This window comes from Mobula birostris, chromosome 15 (genome assembly GCF_030028105.1).
Source record: "Mobula birostris isolate sMobBir1 chromosome 15, sMobBir1.hap1, whole genome shotgun sequence".
Classification (NCBI taxonomy): domain Eukaryota; kingdom Metazoa; phylum Chordata; class Chondrichthyes; order Myliobatiformes; family Myliobatidae; genus Mobula; species Mobula birostris.
Genome location: NC_092384.1, coordinates 50,161,465 through 50,182,868, shown reverse-complemented (window position 1 = coordinate 50,182,868; position 21,404 = coordinate 50,161,465). Strand labels below are relative to the sequence as shown.

General features: G+C 38.2%; 1 protein-coding gene across 1 annotated transcript in view; it reads right to left on the bottom strand.

The window, feature by feature from the left end:
• Positions 1-290: 290 nt before the first annotated feature.
• ankrd11 (ankyrin repeat domain 11) overlaps positions 291-21,404 on the bottom strand; it is a 187,114-nt gene continuing 166,000 nt past the window's right edge. Inside the window, exons 12-13 of the mRNA XM_072279752.1 lie at positions 8,380-8,475; positions 291-5,645 (exon numbers count right to left, since the gene is read on the bottom strand). Of these exons, the coding sequence (XP_072135853.1) occupies positions 5,460-5,645; positions 8,380-8,475 (282 nt within the window). The 3' untranslated portion in view covers positions 291-5,459. The remainder of the gene's footprint in view (positions 5,646-8,379; positions 8,476-21,404) is intronic.

The window sequence follows — 21,404 nt, the reverse complement described above, 5'->3', positions numbered from 1 at the left end:
GTGGGATGTCTGTACTATCCTCTTAGAAGGTACCTGCCCTGCAGAATATTTCAGGTATTTTCTGTTTTTACCTTATTAATTCTGTTTATGAAGTATCATTTTCAAGATTTATTAATCCAAGGAACAGTTTGTTGATTGGAATGCTCTTAAACATTCCAAGTATCTTGAGTTATTCCTTCAAACATGCAACTGGTTAAACAGGACAAAATGTAAATAAGTGGTTTAAAACTAATGGGGATGTTAAGTGAAAAACTTGGTAAAGACAGGATTTAAAGAAAATAATCATAACACTGATTTATTTTCATTTATTTACGAACATAATTTTTGAGGGACAACAGTATCTCTCTTCTCTCTGTACATGCAACTGTAGAAAATAACATTTGTTTTTGCAAGAACTCATACAGCTAGTGACAGTACTGCAGTGGCGCACTGCCAAACAATATGTACACAAGTAACCTAAATTGTACAAAAAAATTACATCGTTACATCACCGATGGCATGTTTGCCACTGCTTTCTATTTAAAAAAAAACATTCTACACAGTTTACTATTACAAAGAGGAGAGTGTGAACTTAATGTTATTTACAGTTATGTACAATGTCTCATACAAATGCAAGAACATTTACAGATCTGAGACTTCACTCCATATACCACAGGTATCAGAATAAGAAAAAAAAAGTTTTATCGCCCTATAGTTAGAGGTGTGCAAAATTTTTGGACTATCATTGTTGGTCACCTTAAAATATTAGTCTGGGTAATTGACAGAGTGCTGGGCTTTTTAAACTTTCCCAGTACTGTAGTAGTGTTCTTGAAGCTTGGAACCAAGTCCCACCTTTGAGAGGCCAAGTAAAGAATATCATAATGTTCTAATTTTACATACCTTTAAAAAAATCTAAAGCTGTTTAGCCATTTTCTACAGGTGACATTAACAACTGTAACATTTGCTGGTTTTGAAGGATACACACACACACACATATGGCTCTGCAATTCACACATTTATAAAACTTAAGCTGCTTATATAAATAGAGAAAAAATATTAGTTGTTTTTGACTATTACAGGTTTAATTATGGAAAGTTTAAAAGATTTTTTATAATGATCCATTAAATGTCAAAAGGGGCCATCAGGAATGGCAGAAAGATGGTAATAGTAATACAACCAAAAATCTTTTCACCTTGCTTCTTAATTTCATACCAGATTTTTAATTTACCAAACTTCCTGCAATGCAAGAGAATTAGTGCTATCTGTAGTCTTATTACTCATGTTTATGCACCTACAAAGACTGGAACCATTCTTCAACAATAAACCACTGTAAAAGTATGCATGCTCCATGTGTATTAAATGTCAAAAATAATCAGTTTAAATGTGATCTTGCAGTTATAGGTAAGGATATAAATATGACATGAATTTTCATTTACGATTATATTGACTGTAGGGGCTAGCTAATAATTATGGAAAAATTAAGGTAATGAATAAAGAAAATAATACTTAAGTTTAGTCCTATTGAGATACATGATAGTGGTATTTCTCACTTTACTTTTCACAAATCAATATAAAATTGTAAAATACTTGTGAATATTGCCTTTTGTAATAGGATACTATACCGTACCATGACAGAGACCCATTGTTTAAAACTGAGTGACCATGACAGGAAATACAAGCTTTTTGCACATCTCTGCAAGGAATAATTTTCCATGCTTTATGAACATATATCATTTTCAGTAATTAAAGTAGGGCTCAAACAATTTTTGTAATTAGCATAAAAGTCTGTAATTATTCTTTGTTACCTTGCATCATTCTCATTCCGTGCCCAACCCTAAATATATTAATGTGATAGTGACATTATGCATTCCCAAAAGCACTGTGACATTGCATGCAATATCTGAGCTACAAATTCACAGATCAATGGCATAAAAGACTGCAGATTTAAGAATGCCACAATTGCTAGCTAACTCCAAAATGGAATACAGTGCACACCAGTTACTTGACAGAGGGAAGAAAAAACATTCTTTGTAGGAAAGTTCAGTTGTTAGAGAAATACGTTAAAGCAGCTAGTTCGGGTTCCTGCAAATAGTGGCTGTCACGAGTCACCTCAGTAGACTTATGCAAGTTTTGTCAGTTCTTAAAATAGGCTTCAAACAATTAAACTGTTGGTTAAAGAAGGGAAGACTTGTAATGGGCATGGTGCAAATTGTACTAAATTTTAGACATTAAGCCATTAACTCTTTTATAAATACCCATCTCCTCCAAAAGCAAAAGATCATTTGGGGGGAAAAAAGTACTTAAGTATACATAAAATAGCTAAACTTTGCCAATTTTGACACTATGGGACTGACTAATTAATTGTATGGAGACATACATGAGGTACATTTTCCTGGGACGAGTAGGTTTCCCTCAACTTAAGGAAATGTCACAATCAGACCAATATTAACTGAAGTCTAGCAACACTTAGTTCAGTTGCACTCTATCCAATTGCTATGAAAGATATTTTAATGAACTGTCAGTCTGTTGATTATCATTCACTTGTTAGTATTTAAATATGGATACAATAGCTCCACTGTTTGAGCCCTACATTCAAAGATCCAGTTGACAAAAATGGTACACAATGCACGCAGTTCAACTGCTAACATTACAGAGATAACATGTGCCTGATTTACAATACATTTACTCTCCAAAAAAAGTACAACTAATCAAAATACAGTACAGAACAGGAATCGGACTGAGGTTAGTGTAAACAATCAGATTTTTTTTTTGCTGAAATTTTATATTTATTTTTCTATTCAATAATAATTACCTGGATAAAATTTCAATAATTTCCAGGCACCAATTAAAGGACATTCTGCATATGTATGTCTCACAAAAGGAAAACATTGAGCCATCATAGTAATCAGGTAGTTCAAAACACATAATTGTACTAGAAATAAGATAATGCCCTTGGTAAAATGAAAAAGATTGAATTTACAATACTGCACTACAAAAAAGCCAGTGTGCACAGCACTCAATACATTTCAGTTTTCCATTAATGTAGACCTTTAACAAAAATAACCAGTTCCATATTAAGTCCCCATAACGTAGGCACCTTTGAAGATTGTGTCTTCTGCAAACCTGAATGATTACACTGCATTGACATGAAGCATTGATAATGTTTCACTGTACTACCTTTCACTTTGAATAAACTAATTGGCAAGTCTTGAAATATTCAGAATCATTCAAACAAATTTTAAAAAGAACAGATTTAATTTAAATATATGAAGGATAACTGGTGTCTAGGTACACTTTTACAACAGTTCAAAAATAGTCATGAACCCACAGAATATAATGTTAGCTCCCCTATTTTTAAAAAAGATTATAATAATTAAAAGGACTGTAATAAAACAGCCAATAGCTATTGTAATACAGTGCAGTAGCAGCACTACTTTTACAGTTTGCAGTTGGTCATGTGGTTAAGATTTGCTATTTGGGCAATATAATTCCATCAAAAAATTAACAGGTGTGAAGAATGGAAGTTTCTTTGAAGATTTGAATGGGAACAAATTATTTGCCCTGAGTAAGATGATGATTTTGTCTTCAACAAAAGTCAATAGATGTGAAGAAATTTGCTTTGTAATCAGGTATTTTAAACTGTGCATCAGTTTGGGTTCGAAAATCCAGTAGATGTCAACAAGTATAACGTCTTTGAATGTTTATACTAATTTACCAAATACATTGTGCACCGGACCTACTTAATTTTTACAATAATTCTCCTTAATGATAGAGTTTATGTATCAATAAAATTTATAGGAAAAAGAATATTTTCCATTGCCTTAACAGCATTTTAACTAGGATTAGTATTCAGATTTCCCAATCTTTGTCCAGTAAGTATCAGTAGGTGGGAAAGTAAATGCTCTATTTACGAGTGATGAATTTACTGTTGGGCATACATAAAAAAAACAGATGTTTTATACCTCTCAAAGGCAACACTGGCATATCAAATGCCAAATACCTACTTGTCACAGGTGACTAACATGGCATTTGTCATCAAACTAATTTATATACTGAATCAGAATCAGTGCTTCCTTTTAAATTTACTGTGCAGCAGTTTTACCTTTATGTAAACATGAAAATATTTAGCAAATAAACCACACAGCTGAATAATAAAAAGTTGAAAGAACTACTCCACACTTGCAACTTAGTGTAAAATTTGAAGTAACTGAATAAATTTTGTTGCAGCCATAACAAAAATCTCTTCCATTGCGGAGATGTGACTTTCCAAGGTTAACCAGTAAAACAATGAGCTTTTCAAATTATTTGGCCCATTTTTTTCCAAATTGAAATGAAAGTGCCATCTAAAAAAAACTGTACATCTGAGGATTTCTTCTATACATTTAGCTCTGAAGAGTGATATTACAGTATGAGTATTTATTTACAACTGTGCAGTAATGTGTGGCAAAATAAATTATCTAAAGGCAGCCATTGCCATCACAGTACACTGGTTAATGTATATAAAAAACTGTACAGGATTTAAGGGATTTATTTTTTAAAAAACCATTTAGTATTGGCTCTATAGTGTCAAGTGGTGCTCTCTACCAGAGAAGCAGTGAATGCCCAAAAATTAAAGGGTAGATAGAAGAGAAAAGAATTAAAACACACTCAGTGGCCCTACCAAAGAAAAGCTTCAACAGGGTTTTTCGTTGTGAGTTGATCTTGTTCACAACAGTAACAGGATTGCAGCCAACACGCAGAGCTTGCATTATACAATCACCATGAACTTCAGAGTGCATGTAAAGTCATGACGGGTTAAGTAGGCTGAACATTATTTTTTCCCTAAAACAAAATATCTACAAGTTCCAAAATCTTACCTGTTTACGTCTTTAAATCTATAACAACTCACAATGCACTTAAAAGTCCAACTTGTGACCTGATAATTCTGATCAATGAAAATGAAGTTTGACCACACTGTACACATTTGATCACCCAACCAATTCAACTAGTCTGACAAAAGTAGAGATGTGCAATACTGTTACTTATTTTCCAATAATTATTTAAAGTGAAGCTAAAATCGTTAATGCCAACATACACCACTATATTGTCATTGCCTCCCTATTGCAACAAAATAGTACATGATTAAAAGGGCAATGCTATATGGCAGTTACCAGTTACGCTGAGTCCTATTGTTCTGCACTTCAATGTGGGCGTACAACCTTTGGCCTGCGACTTTCCAGTTGGTGTGCAGGCTATAGTTGCTTAAGTTTTATTATATCTGAACCACTGACCTGTCTTGACATCCTTCTTCCCTGCAGAAGTGATATCTAAAATCTGTGAAAAGTGCAATTATAATTTCAATGATGCTTCCTCCTCATGAAACAGGGAATCATTAGCAAGCAGCACTTAAGGATTTTAAAGAAAAAAAAACTCAAAATAATGTTCCTTTGGGAGGTATCCCACTTGTGCCACAAATGGTCATAAACCACATGCTATCACTGTCATGCTGGCAGAAGCACAAAGTCATCATTCACATCAACCATTGGCACATAGAAGGAAGGGACTTCAGTGACACACAGAGATTTATGTCCAGCTGGGTCAAGCTCCTGTACTTTTAGCTGCCATTCCATACGTTGTACTGCATTCAGTGCAGCTGCTTCATGCTGCTGCCGCATTAGCAAACATGTCTGTCAAAGAAAAAAATAATTAAAAGGCATTAGTAACAAAATGTTTTTCTGAAAAGGAAATTTAACTCAAGTTTTCATTTTTCGAAATAGAATCAGTTGAGACCAAGAGACATAGGAGCAGAATTAAGCTATTAGGCCCATCTGGCATATAATACGCAAACACGAGGAAATCTGCAGATGCTGGAAATTCAAGCAACACACATCAAAGTTGCTGGTGAACGCAGCAGGCTAGGCAGCATCTCTAGGAAGAGGTACAGTCGATGTTTCGGGCCGAGACCTTTTGTCAGGACCTCTTTCTAGAGATGCTGCCTGGCCTGCTGCGTTCACCAGCAACTTTGATGTGTGTTGCTGGCATATAATACTCTATATTTGTAATCTTTGATATAACAGACTAAAAAAAACTCCTAATAGGAATTCATCATTTAATCCTAGCCCTGCATTTTATTTTACAAACAAGTATTTCTATGATGGACTTAACTTCCAAGCATTTTAGTTTGTTTTCAACATATATTTGTGCAGCCGGTATGTATGCTCTCGTAACGGTAGGGGGTCTGTCCACAAAACAATCTGAGTGGTCTTTACGGCTATCTGCAAGGAGAAATATCACCAAATTTTCATACTATCGTATTTTTCCTTTGCTCTTTCAAGGAAATAAACTGTGTGCTTCCCAGTTTATCCTGGAAATAAGGTGATTTGAGGATCAAATTTGACCCCTCCAAATTATTGATGCTTTATATCAGTACTTAAACTAACAATGCCATAGCATAATGATCTCCATGCTTTTTTAAATAGTACACCTTTAAAAACGCAACTGCTCCTACAAATTATGGTTGAAAGATTAGTTTTTTCATCTTCCTTTTGTATGCAAATCACAATTTTATGTGGATGACCCTGATTAATGCAAATCAATTGCTGAAAAATGATAAAGACTAAAATTTTGGTTAACAGTCAAAATTTTGAAGAATTACTTCTATCCACTAACGAAGACATTTTCCCCAACATTCGCAATTCTTGATTGAAGAAAGGTGTACAGTATTTGGTTAACAAGCGCAATAATGGAAATAGAAACCAATTAATTCATCCAGGACACCAAATAGCCAATGAATGTACATCAATGTTTCATTTGTTAGGATGATTTGACAAATTTATCAGATACTAAAGTGTTTCAGGACTGGACTTAGTGATTAGGCCCACCTATCCATTTGATAAAGTACTTAATTATTCAAAACAGATTATCAGAAATTAACTGCTTTTTTTTTTAATGTGGCTTATTACTACTCAGTTTTCTATGGTCTATCAATTTCAACAGATATGTTCTTCTTATTTCCCTTCAGCCTTGCTGCTCTGTTTTTAAAAAATATTTAATGTTTATAATTCTTAATTCCAAAGTACTACCTAGCAACTGGTGTATTTTTGAAGTGGGTGAAGCTCGAGGTAAATAATGTGTTAACTAAAACTACAATGAGAATTGTACATCGCAGGTAGAAAATGCTCCACTCTGTTGTATCCATTTGAATTTTCATACAGCAAATACTCAAGTAACAACTTCTAAAAATGAAACTCAAGAGTTATGATCAATAAATCGAACATTTGCATTCTGTCCCATGTCATTTTGTCATTGAACTTAAATCTTAACATTTTCTTTGCTCACAGATTTTAAAAAAGATTAAAGATAAAAAATTAACTTTATTCATTGCTTGTACATCAAAACATACAGTGAAACGCGTTATTTGCTTCAGTGACCAACACACACCAAGCGCAGCCCAGAAGTGTCATCAGGCTTCTGGTGCCAACATAGCATGCTCCCAACTTGCTAATCCTTAACTCATACGTGTTTGGAATGTGGGAAGAAACTGCACTACCGAAAGCAACCCATGCAGTCACTTGGAGAATGTACAAACTCCTTACAGACAGAGCCGAGTATTGAACCCCTATTTTAAAGCTGACATTGCAAAGCGTTACATTATCTGCTAAGTTACCATGCTGCTTACTATTACAAGCTAAAGCCCCATTTTATCAAATCAATGTCTTGAGTTTCAAAAGCTCACAATGACCAATCTTGCCAAAGAGTTTCAGCCCAAAATGGCGACTGTACTTTTCTCCCCCCAACACCCATAGATGCTGCCTGGCCTGCTGAGTTCCTCCAGCATTTTGTGTGTATTGCTCAGATTTCCAGCATCTGCAGATTTCCTCTTGTTAATGACCAGCTTTAGACTGGCAGATTTAAAATACCCAGAAAAAAAGTCTACTTTTGCATAAATTGATTTTGCAATCTTCCTTTTAAAGAAGAAAGAACATTTTTACTTTTCAAATTTTATTTAGCAATACAGTGTGGATTAAGCCCTTCCACACTGCTCAGCAATTCATCTACTTTACCCTACCCAAATCACAGGACAATTCACAATGACAAATTAACCTATTAGTATCCACTAGTATGTCTTTGGACTGTGGAAAACTGGAACACGCAGAGAAAACCCATGCATTCACAGGGAGGAAGTCAACCTCCTTACAGAGAACGCTGGAACTGAACTCCAACCCCTTGAGCTGTAATAGCCTTGCACTAACTACTATGCTACCGTGGCATCCTACTTTCAAAGGAGGGAAGAACTTTGATGAGAATACGAAAAGTCCACTTGTGGAAATTAATATAACTTATGAGGACTAAGATTCTAGTTTCACTTCTTCTTTCTGAAAAATCAGGAACGATACCATACAGGATTAAAAACACAATTACCTTCATTCTGTCATATTTATCATCAACATCCTGCAGCCATGAAATAAACTGCCGAGCATTAAATCGATCCCTCACTGATGTCTTATTTTCATCTCCCTATGCAACAAAATCAAAAAAGAACAGCCAGAGAATATTTAGTTCATAAAAGATAAAAATTTTAAGACTCAACACTCAATTAAACTTTATTTAAAATGTCAGAAGAAACCATTAAGATTAAAAAATACACTATTACAATTACTGCCACATACAGGGTTATTACGTGAAACCTCATAAAAGAGTAGCTGACAGTAGTGGGGCAAAACGATTAGAAACAAAACTATCTCAATGCATGTGCCTCTGAGAACAAAGTATTCACCATTTTTGGTGTACTGGTGGTTATACCTAAAGCCATAATTATAAAAATATAGACTTTTTCAACTAAAATAAAAATTCCTTGTTTAAACCACCCATTCACCATTTGGTAGTATCAGAAGCAGTAAGCATTTTGGCAACAGCCAATGAAGAAGAAAGCCCTTAACTCCGAATGGAGTCATCGGGACGCAGGCTTCCTTATTTTTACGAGGCCGAGTTGCTAGCTCGATGCTCAACCCAGCACGGATGGAAAGCATGCAAGGCCTTTGCTCCAAAGTCCAGCGCTGATGCCACTACACCACCAGCCGGCCAATAGCCAATAAACCACATGAAATATTGAAAATAAAAGAAATACTGGAAATACACACTATGTCCGGCAGCATCTGTAAAGGAAAGGAGTTAATATTTCAGGTTTCTAGCATTCTATTAGTAGAAAAAATGTTGCTAGGATGAAATGGAGAAAGAAAGGAGAAGAATCTTAAGGAGCACAATGGCATGGACTTATTCGAGTGAAGTTGTGAATACCTGTGCTGGAGATTCTTCAATAAACTTCAGCTCCATAAAAAAACGTTAAAGAAGGTTGTATTTACCTGTGACTGAATTATCTAAAACTACCTTGGAAAGACGTGATAAAAAGGTAAATCCAGACTTGTCCTAAATTTATTAAAACCTTAGTCTTTTCTGAATAGAAGGGCATATCAAGATTTTTTTTTAGTTTAAGAAGGGAAGTCTAGATCAGCAGAGTAAAATTCTGATATATTTGAACTTTTTCCAGGTGCAATGTCATTTTTCTGCTCTGTTCCAAACTGGAAAATATTTAGTCTTATCCCCTTTTTTCCCCCCATCTTGCCTTCCTCCTCTACTTTACCTCTGGTTTTGGGTTTGGATAGATGACCAAATCTGTTGCAAGTTAACTAACTCCCACTACTACAATTTTTGACCCCTTCAACCCAGTCATCAATATACCTGGACAACAACTCCACATCTTGCAGCACCAACTCTCCAATCAGAAAATAACATTTTTATTCCTAATTTGTTTTCTGCTTGTCCAAATCCAGCAGTTTATCCCTCAGTCCACGTGCTTCAATTTTATTTGATATCCCAATGTGACACAATAGCAGCCTTCTCAAGGTTTAAATACACCACATCACTAGGACACCCTTATCTATTTTGCTAGTTACCATCACAAGTATTTAGATATGTCACATACAATTTCCCCTTTCCAACTTATATTGACACTGTCTACATAATTATTTTTTAAGTGCCCTGTAAACACATATTTAATAGCTTTCTCTACAACTGGTGTTAGTAGTTCCTTGTTATTTTCTCCTTCTGTCTTAAGTAACACAATTATATTTGCTGCCTTAAAATCAAGATTTATGGAATTCTGAAAGGTGACATCTATCATCTTGACAGCTACTGCTTTCAAAAGTTTGGTATTCAGGTCATCAGATGCTAGGAATTAACTGGCTTTCAGTCCCATCTCATTTCTCCCACACTTTTTTATCTACAAATACTAAATTCTCTCAGTCTTCCATTACCGCCAAACCCCTTGTTTGCACCCCCCCCCACAGAACAGAAGGCATTGTGTCAATTTCCAGGAAATTTCATGAAAACAGATCAAAATTATTTATCTGCCATTTCCTTATTTGTCAATTAATCTATCCTGTCTCAGCTTATGAGAACCCACATTCAATTTTCATTGTAATTTTCTTTCTACACATGTATGGAAGTTTCGACAGTCCATTATTATGTTAATTAGGTCACTCTCAGGTTCTGCTATGGATTCATTCTTGTAAACATGAGGGAAATAAGAAAGGAAACACTTGTGGAAAGCTACTACATAGGGATCTTTTTCTGGATCATTGTTACATTAAAAAGACAGTAAATTTTGTTCAAGTGGGAACTTCTCACAGTGAAGGATAGTTTATAATTCATAAGGAAAGTAGTGACTAATAAAATTTACCAAGAGTTACCTACCTAAAGACAACTTGTTCAAAATGAAGCCTGGTAGAGTAGGTCAGAGAACGGGGGTAACATTAGAGAAGCAGGATGATAATGGGATTGTCAGCAAGGAAAGCATTGCTGAGGCCACTGCAGTGCCTTCTTTGTAATTGCATCAATATGTTGGGCTCAGGGTAGATCTTCAGAGATGTTGACACCCAGGAACTTGAAACTGTTCACACTTTTCACATTTGATCCCCCGACTGTGTTCCCTTGACTTCTCCTTCCTTAAGTCCACAATCAATTCCTCGGTCTTCCTGAAGTTGAGTGCAAGCTTCTTGTTGTTGCGACAACACTCAACCAGCTGATTTATCTCACTCCTGCATGCCCTCTCTGGGAATTCACTACCCTCTGGGAAGAGCTGTTCCTCCACATCCCTATACTAAATCTACTACCCTAAACCTTGAGGTTATGTCACCTAGTTCAAGTCTCACCAACCAATGGAAACAACTTTCCCTGCCATTATTTTACCTTCCCCTTTCATAATTTTATCACTTTTCTATAAAATTCCCTCTCATTCTTCTAAATTGCAAATTTCCAAATTTATGATGCACTTTTTTTCAACTTAGTACCATCTCAGGCATTATTCTGTTAAGAGTACAGGTTTCCCCCACCATCCGAAGGTAGAGCGTTCCTATGAAACGGTTTGTAAGCCAGAATGTCGTAAAGTGAAGAAACAATTACCATTTATTTACATGGGAAAAATTTGTGAGCATTCGCAGACCCAAAAAATAACCTACCAAATCATGCCAAATATCACATAAAACCTAAAACAACAGCAACATATAGTAAAAGCAGGAATGATATGATAAATACACAGCCTATATAAAGTAGAAATACATTTTTTTCCACAATCATTGCCACACTGTCCACCGTAGCGAAAATCTCACGCAAGCGCTCTCGGCAAAAACACTCTCTCCAGTAACCTTTAAGCTATGAAGCTGCCAAATCATACCAAATAACACATAAAAATACACAGCCTATATAAAGTAGAAATAATGTATGTACAGTGTAGTATCACTTACGGGAATCGGGAAGACAGCGCCGAGCACACTGATGATAGTGCGTTAGGCTGAGTCATCAGAGGTTAGGGTGGTGCAGTGGTCCCCACCCTCCAGGTCGCCGACCGATACTTATCCGCGGAGAATGCAGCGGTCCAGTGGTAGCCGGGACGCACCCAGCACATCTTTAAGAAAAAAGCTGAAATAAACAAGCTAATTAATTAGGTGCCTCCCGGCACGTAAATGTCGGCCCAGATCAGAGGCAACACAATCAGCAATCGCCTCTGATCTGGGCTGACATTTACGTGCCGGATGGCACCTAATTAATTAGCTTGTTTATTTCAGCTCTTTTCTTAAAGATGTATTGGGTGCGTCCCGGCTACCAGTGCATTCTCTGCGGCAATGTATCAGTCCGTGGCCCGGGGGTTGGGGAGGTGGGACACTGGGGTGTCATCTCATCGTCGCCTGTTTCCATCAGGGCAGGCAGGTCATCTTCTTCTATCTCGAAACGCTTAATTATGTCTAGTTTTACGCTAAGTGTAACACCCTTACGAGCTATTTTAGGCTTTTCCAATACCGTAGAACTCGTCTTGCTAACGGCTGCTCACAGGCATGTGTTTAAGCAATGCCAGCAAGAATGCAGATCCAGGGGAGGAGCTTGGCTGCTCGGGGCACGAGGTGCGCGGCACACTGCCTTTTTTCATAACAGTGAAAACACCTTCTGTTAGCGAAAACAGGTAACTAATGTAGGTCTTTCGTAACAGCGAGGTTTTGTAAAGCGAATGTTCGAAAAGCAGGGAACAACTGTAATTGCTTTCCTAAATATGTGGGAATTGAGCTAATTCTGAAAGTATGTCAATCTGAACTGCATTTGAATTTAAATGTTCAATAGACACTGTCATACGCAGTAAACAAATTAGGTGCCATTGTTTTGAATGAATACATTAAATACATCTGTTAACGTTCTGATTATTTAAGTTATATAGATGTTGTCAACAGGAACTGTGATTTACCAACACTGATGGTGGTGCTGAAACATTACACATACATGCACGCAGATTTATTTAAATGTAATTAAAATTACCGCCACAAACACATCTATTTAATACTTATTACTTTTGTTTATAAAGATAATTGGCTTTCAACTGAATATACTTTTAAGAATACTTTTATTTTCCCAGCAGCCTAACCCCATCGAAAGAGGTGGCTCCACACAGGCTTTTGGCTTTTTCCTGCAGCCTAATCATATTGAAATTCATTAGCAAGAACAAATAAAAAGTAAGATAGGGACAAGCACAGCAGCCATTGCTAGAGTGTATCAGCATTGGATTGGGGAGGCTTTGGCTCAACATGCTTGGGTGAGACAAGTTTCTTCTTCATTTTTCATCTGTTGGTGCATAGTTAATGCAGTGAGAATGGCTCCAGGGGCTACGTTTTGCTCTTTGAGAGAGATGTGGGAATTCTACGAGATCTCCAACCTCCCAGATAACCACATCTGCACCAGACCGCAGACTGATGAACTTCAGCTCATATGGGAAAATGAGGAGGTGAAAGATAGGAGCTACAGGGAGATAGTCACCCTAAATTGCAGGAGTCAGGTACCTCCCTGTCAGAAGAGGGAAAAGAAATGGGCAGCCTGCATTGGGTACACTTGTGACCTCCCCTCAACAATAAGGATACCACTTTGGATGCTAGGGGGAGTCATAGCACCTGGGTCTCTGGCATCAAGTCTGGCGTTGTGGCTCAGAAGGGAAAGGGGGTAGAAGATTGCAGTAGTGATAGGGGATTTCATAGTTAGAGCAGTAGACAAGATACTGTGGGCATGAAAGAGACACCCAAGACAGTATGCTGCCACCTAGGAACCAGGGACAGGAACATCTCGGTTTGGGTCTTGATACATATTGGCACCAATGACAAAGGTATGTAAAGGGAGGAGGTCCTGAAGAGAGAATTTAGAGTTAGGCAGAAAGCTAAAAAGCAGGGCCTCCAGGTTAGTAATCTCTAAATTGCTGCTTGTGCCATGCACCAGTGAGGGTATGAAGAGGATAATTTGGCTGATGAATGCATGGCTGAAGAACTGGTGCAGGAGGCAGGATATTAGATTTCTAAATCATTGGTATCTCTTTTGGGGAAGGGTATGACCTGTACAAAAGGCATGGGATACCCCTTAAGCCAAGCGGAACTGCTATCTTTGCAGGCAGGTTTACTAGATCTGTTGTGGAGGGTTTAAATTAATTTGGCATGGTTTGGTAACTAGAGTAATAGGGCTGAGGATGCAATGTGTAGTGATACTGCCAGGAAGAACAGGCAGGTGAGAAGGCTAAATTGCAATCAGTGGGATGAGTTGCAGTGTAACATGGGGACAAAAATCGAAAACTGTGACAAGTACAGAATAATCTAGATGATCTTGCAGCTCAATTATAGATTGGCAAGTATGACATTGTGGAGATCACTCAGTTGTGGCTGACAGAAGATCATAGTTGAGAGCTTAACATTGAAGGATACACACTGTATTGAAAAGACAGGCAGGTGTGAAGGGGTGGCATGTCTCTGTTGATAAAAAAAAAAATGAAAGCAAATCCTTAGAAAGAGGTGACACAGGATTTGAAGATGTAGAATCCTTGTGGGTAGAGTTAAGCAACTGCAAGGGTAAGAAGAACCTGATAGGAATTACATACAGGCCTCAAAACAGTGGCCAGGATGTAGGGTATAAATTACAATGGGAGCTAGGAAAGGCATGTCAAAAGGCAATGTTATGATAGTCATGAGGTATTTCAATATGCAAGTAGATCACGAAAATCAGGTTGGTGCTGAATCCCAAGAGAGGAAATTTGTAGAATGCCTACAAGATGGCTTTTTAAGAGTAGCTTGTGGTTCAGCCCAAGAGGGACAAACTATTCTGAATTAAATGTTGTGTAATATATCAGATTTAATTAAGGAGGTTAAGGTAAAGGGACCCTTAGGAGGCAGTGAATTATAGAGGCATGAGAGAGAAGCCTGCCAAAGTTGATTGGAAGGAGACACCAACAGGTATGACATCAATCCCTGGAGTTTCTGGGGACAATTCGGAAGGTGCAGGAAAGATACGCCCCAAAGATGAAGAAGAATGATGCAACCATAGGTGACAAAGGAAGTCAAAGACAACACATAAGCAAAAGAGAGGGCATATAACAGAGCAAAATTTATTAGGAAGGTAATAGGGTTGGGAAGCTTTTATAAACCTACAGAAGGCAGCTAAAAAGCTAAAAGGAGGGAAAAGATGAAATCTGATGGTAAGTTAGCCAATAATATCAAAGAAGATACCAATTTTTTTCAGACATACAAAGAGTAAAAGAAAGGCAAGAGTAGATATTGAAGCACTAGAAAATTAAGTGTTTTGCATTAGTTTTCACTGTTTATTAGCAGTATGCCAATGTTGGGGCAGAAGTTAAGTGCAGTTGCTATTACTAGGGAGACAGTGCTTGGGAAGGTCACCAGGTGGACTACACTCCAGGGTTCTAAAAAAGGTAGCTGAAGAGATCGCAAAGGCACTTGTAATGATCTTTCAAGAAACATTATATTCTGTCATGGTTCCAGAGTACTGGAAAATTGCAAATGTCACTCCACTCTTCAAGAAGGGAGAGAGGCAAAGGAAATTATAGGCCAGTTAGCCTGACCTTATTGATTGAGAAGATAGTGGTCAACCGTTAAGGATAAGGGTTCTGGGTATTTGGAAGTACATGATAAAACAGGCATAAGTTACCATGGTTTCCTTAAGGGAACACCTTGCCTGCCATATCTGTTGGAATTCTTTGAAGAAAAACAAGCAGAATAATCAAAGGAGAATTGGTGGATATTGTGTACTTGGATTTGAAGAAAGCCTCTGATGAGCTGCCGTACATGAACTGAATTGAATTGATTTAATTCTTACATCCTTCAGGTACATGAGTCAAAATCTTTACATTACGCCTCCATCTAAATGTGCAATGTGTAATCAAAGTAATTTATAATAATTTACAATAAATAGAACAGTCAACGTAACATAGAGATACACTCAAGTCAGCATGAGTTAATCAGACTGATGGCCTGGTGGAAGAAGCTGTCCTGGAGCCTATTGGTACTGGCTTTTATGCTGTAATACTGTTTCCCGGATGGTAGCAGCTGGACTAGATTGTGATTGGGCCTTCGGGCCCTTTTTACACACCTGTCTTTGTAAATGTCCTGAATCATAGGAAGTTCACAACAACAGATATGCTGGGCTGTCCGCACCACTCTCTGCAGAATCCTGAGATTAAGGGAGGTACAATTCCCATACCAGGCAGTGATGCAACCAGTCAGGATGCTCTCAAATGTGTGCCTATAGAAGGTTCTTAGGATTTGGGGGCCTGTACCAAACTTCCTCAACCATCTGAGGTGAAAGAAACAGAAAACCTACAGCACAATACAGGCCCTTCGGCCCACAATGTTATGCCAAACATGTACTTACCTTAGAAATTACCTCAGGATACACATAGCCCTCTATTTTTCTAAGCTCCATGTACCTATCCAGGGGTCTCTTAAAAGACCCTATTCTTTTGTTCCTAAAAAGTTCTTTGACAGAATAGATTCTATAATCTTATCCTATATTTGGAACAATAAAAATCCCAGATTTAGCAAACCCTTATTGCAGAAATTAAAAAAGGATGGTGGCATGGCTTTGCCTAATTTTAGAATGTACTATTGGGCAATTAGTATTCGATATATTACTTTTTGGATTCACTATTCAGATATATATGAATGTCCTTCATAGTTGGAATTAGAGGAAAACTCAGTGAAAGGATACTCTTTGGCCTCTTTACTGAGAGCTCCTCTTCCCTTTTTGTTTTCTAAGATTAGTAGTCAAGATTTTAATCCCATTATTAAACATACATTAAGAATTTGGTTTCAGTTTCGTAGATGTTGAGTTAAATAATTTTATTCTTTCTAGTAATATCCATCTCAATTTTTTTTTAAACCATCAATTTTGGATAAGGCCTTTTTAACTTGGAAAACTAAGGGAATAATAACTTTTTCAGATGTGTTTTTAGGGGACTGTTTAATGTCTTTTTCTCAGTTAGTGCATAAATATGATTTATCTAATGTACTCTTTTTTAGATATTCACAAATTAGGAATTTTTTATGTCATTTGTTGCCAAATTACCCTTCTGCTTATCCACCTAATATGACAGATGCTCTCTTTCAGTTTAAACCATTTCAAAAAGGGTTGATAGCTATAATTCATAAAAAGTTATTGAACACACGAATGATATCTAATGATAAAATTAAACATGCTTGGGAATTGGAATTTCAAGAGTCATTTTCAGATAATCAATGGAGTAAAATTTTTCATTTGGTTAATAACTCGATCTATTTGTGCCCATCATTCCTTGATACAGTTCAAGATAGTGCTTCGGGTCCATATGTCAACGGATAAACTAGTGCATATTTTTTCCAATATCAATCCTATTTGTGATAGATGTAATATTGAGGTGGCCATTTTAACTCATATGTATTGGTCTTGTATAAAGCTAGATAACTTTTGGAGAGATGTTTTTAAAATGCTAACAGAAGTCTTGGATCTGGATCTACAATCTAATTTGTTTACGGCAATTTTTGGGATTATCCCATCGGAAGCAGGAAATATTCCTGTTTCCGCTCAACGTATGATAGCCTTTTCGACCTTATTGGCTAGGAGAGCCATTTTATTGGAGTGGAAGGATCCTAATCCACCTACAGTCTTTTACTGGCTCTCCTCCATTATGTCCTGTTTAAGTTTAGAGAAAATAAGTCGGACATTTGATTCATCCTTTAAATTTGAGCAAATCTGGTGACCTTTTATTCAATATTTTCATTTAAGTTGATTTATTACTCTTCCAATTTTTTTTTTGAAGTTTTAGATTTGATCAGGAAGTCTTTTTTTTGGTTGTATCCTCAAAATGGACTGCCCAGTCCCATTTTTTGTGTGTTTCTTTTTTTATATAGTGCAGTGGGGATTTTTTTTCTCTTCATTTAAAATTCAATGTTTTTTCCTTCCTTTTCATGAACTGGTAAGAGGAGAATCGCGGGTTTCTTTTTTTTATTATATATTTTACACTAGCTTAACAATGTGTATGATTTAGATAATGTCTATCTTAATCTCAGTTTATATTGAGATATATATATTTGGGATAATTCTCCTCTTGTTTGTACTTATGTTTCTTTTAAATTAATAAAAAGACTAATAAAGAAAGAAAAGACCCTATTGTATCCGCCTCCACCACAGTCACCAGCAGCCCAATCCACGCAACTCACCACTCTCTGCGTAAAAAAACTTACCCCTGACAACTCCTCTGTATCTACTTCCATCAGCTTAAAACTGCCCTCTGGTGTTAGCCATTTCAGCCCTGGGAAAAAGCCTCTGACTGTCCACACAATCAATGCCCCTCATCATCTTATACACCTCTATCAGGTCACCTCTCATCCTACGTCGCTCCAAGGAGAAAAGGCCAAGTTCACTCAACCTATTCTCATAAGGCATGCTCCCCAATCTATGCAACATCCTTGTAAATCTCCTCTGCTCTATGGTTTCCACATCCTTCCTGTAAATGAAGTGACCAGAACTGAGCACAGTGCTCCAAGTGGGGTCTGACCAGGGTCCTACATAGCTGTAACATTACCTCTCAGCTCTTGAACTCAATCCCATAGCTGATGAAGGACAATACACTGTATGCCTTCTTAATCACACAGTCAACCTGCACAGCAGCTTTGACGTCCTATGGACTTGGACTCCAAGATCCCTCAGATCCTCCACACTGCCAAGAGTCTTACCATTAATACTATATCCTGTCATCATATTTGACCTATGAAAATGAACCACCTCACATTTATCTGGGTTGAACTCCATCAGCCATTTCTCAGCCCAGTTTTGCATCCTATGGATGTCCTGATGTAACCTGACAGCTCTCCACACTATCCACAACTCCCCAACCTTTATGTCATCAGCAAATTTACTAACCCATCCCTCCACTTCCTCATCCAGGTCATTTATAAAAATCATGAAGAGAAGGGGTCCCAGAACAGATCCCTGAGGCACACCACTGGTCACCAGCCTCCATGCAGAATATGAGCCGTCTACAACCACTCTTTGCCTTCTGTGGGACAAAGCAAGGTCCTCTTGGATCCCATGCCTCCTTACTTTCTCAATAAGCCTTGCATGGGGTGCCTTATCAAATGCCTTGCTGAAATCCATGTACACTACATCTATTGCTCTACCTTCATCAATGTATTCAGACACATCCACAAAAAATTCAATCAGGCTCGTAAGGCACGATCTGCCTTTGACAAAGCCATGTTGACTACTCCTAATCATATTATGCCTCTCCAAATGTTCATAAATCCTGCCTCTCAGGATCTTCTCCTTCAACTGATCAACCACTGAAGTAAGACTCACTGGTCTATAATTTCCTGAGCTATCTCTACTCCCTTCCTTGAATAAGGGAACAACATCTGCAACCCTCCAATCCTCCGGAACCTCTCCAGTCTCCATCAATGATGCAAAGATCATTTCTCGTCTGGTCCCGGTGACTTATCCAACGTGATGTTTTCCAAAAGCTCCAGCACATCCTCTTTCTTAATGTCTATATGCTCAAGCTTTTCAGTCCACTGTAAATCATCCCTACAATCGCCAAGGTCCTTTTCTGTAGTGAATACTGAAGCAAAGTATTCATTGTACCTCCGCTACCTCCTCAGGTTCCATACACACTTTTCCACTGTCACATCTGATTGGTCCTATTCTCTCATGTCTTATCCTCTTGCTCTTTATATACTTGTAGAATGCCTTGGGGTTTTCCTTAATCCTGCTCGCAAAGATCTTCTCATGCATGGCCCCTTCTGGCTCTCCTAATTTCATTCTTAAACTCCTTTCTACCAGCCATATAATTTTCTAGATCTCTATCATTACCTTTTTTTTTTTTTAAATCTTTCATAAGCTTTTCTTTTTTTCTTGACTAGATTTTCAACAGCCTTTGTACACCACGGTTCCTGTACCTTATCATTCCTTCCCTGTCTCATTGGAATGTACCTATGCAGAACGCCATGCAAAAATCCCCTGAACATTTGCCACATTTCTGCTGTATACTTCCCTGGAACCCTTCGTCCGGCCCGAAACGTCGACCGATCTTTTCCACGGATGCTGCCCAACCTGTTGAGTTCCTCCAGCGTGTTGTGAGCATTGCTTTGAACCCAGCATCTGCAGATTATTTTGTGTTTACGATTCCTAACTCCCTGTAGTCTGTTTTCAGGACCTACTTCCTTTTCCTACCTACGTTGTTGGTACCAATATGTACCACGACCTCTGGCTGTTCACCTTCCCACTTCAGGATATCGTCGACATGATCAGAAACATCCCAGACCCTGACACTTGGGAGGCAAACTACCATCCATGTTTCTTTCCTGCATCCACAGAGTCACTTATCTGACCCCCTAACTATAGAGATCCCTATCACTGCAGCCATCCTCTTCCTTTCCCTACCCTTCTGAGCCACAGGGCCAGACTCTGTACCAGAGGCACAGCCACTGTTGCTTCCCTAGGTAGGCTGTTTCCTCACCCCCCCCCACCACCACCCCCAACAGTACTCAAACAGGAGTACTTATTGTTAAGGAGGCAGCCACTGTGGTACTTTCTAGTATTTGACATGCCTTTCCCTCTCCTGACTGTTACCCACTTATGTCTCCCGAAGTCCAGTGTCACGACTTGCCTATACCTCCTCTCTATCACCTCCTCACTTTCCCTGACCAGACAAAAGTCATTGAACTGCATCTCCAGTTCCCTAACGCAGTCCCTAAGGAGCTGCAGCTCGATGCCCCTAGCACAGATGTGGCCGCACAGGAGGCTGGGAGTCTCCTGGACATCCCACTTCTGACACCAAGCATAGAACACTGGCCTCGCAGACATCCTATTCTTCACAAATAACTTACCTCACCTCGACCCATTATTGCTGAAGCCCCATTGAGCAAAAGCCCTCCTACTCCGACTCCCTCTACTCTGTCTCCCACTCTAAAGTTGTCTTCTTTTTGATTTCTTCCCACTGGTCTAACTCGCTAACGCATACATGCCTGTGCAGTCATTCCTTGATAAAACTGAAGAAAAAAAACGCTCTCCTTTTAAATTCTTCCCGCTGGTCCACGTGCCTGCACAAACGTGCCTCAATCAAACTGCTGAAGAAAAAAAACGCTCTGTTTTGCGGTGAAAGAGGCGCTGTTGTGCCTTTTTCACCACACAGCTGGTGTGTACAGACCACGAGATCCTCGGTAATGTGGATACCAAGGAACTTAAAGCTGCTTACCCTCTCAACACCAGAACCAATGATGTCAATAGGGGTTGGCCCGTCTCCATTTCTTCTGTAATCCACAATCAGCTCCTTTGTTTTTGCGACATTGAGGAAGAGGTTGTTTTCTTGACACCAGTGTGTCAGAGAGATGACTTTTTCCCTGTAAGCCACCTCGTTATCGTTTGAGATTAGGCCAATTAATGTAATGTCATCAGCAAATTTAATTAGCAGATTAGAGCTGTGGATGGTGACACAGTCATAGGTATACAGGCTGTAAAGGAGGGGACTTAGTAACAGCCCTGAGGGGCTCCTGTGTTGAGAGTCAGAGGGAGCCCACTTTTACTTCTTGCCAGCGATCCGACAG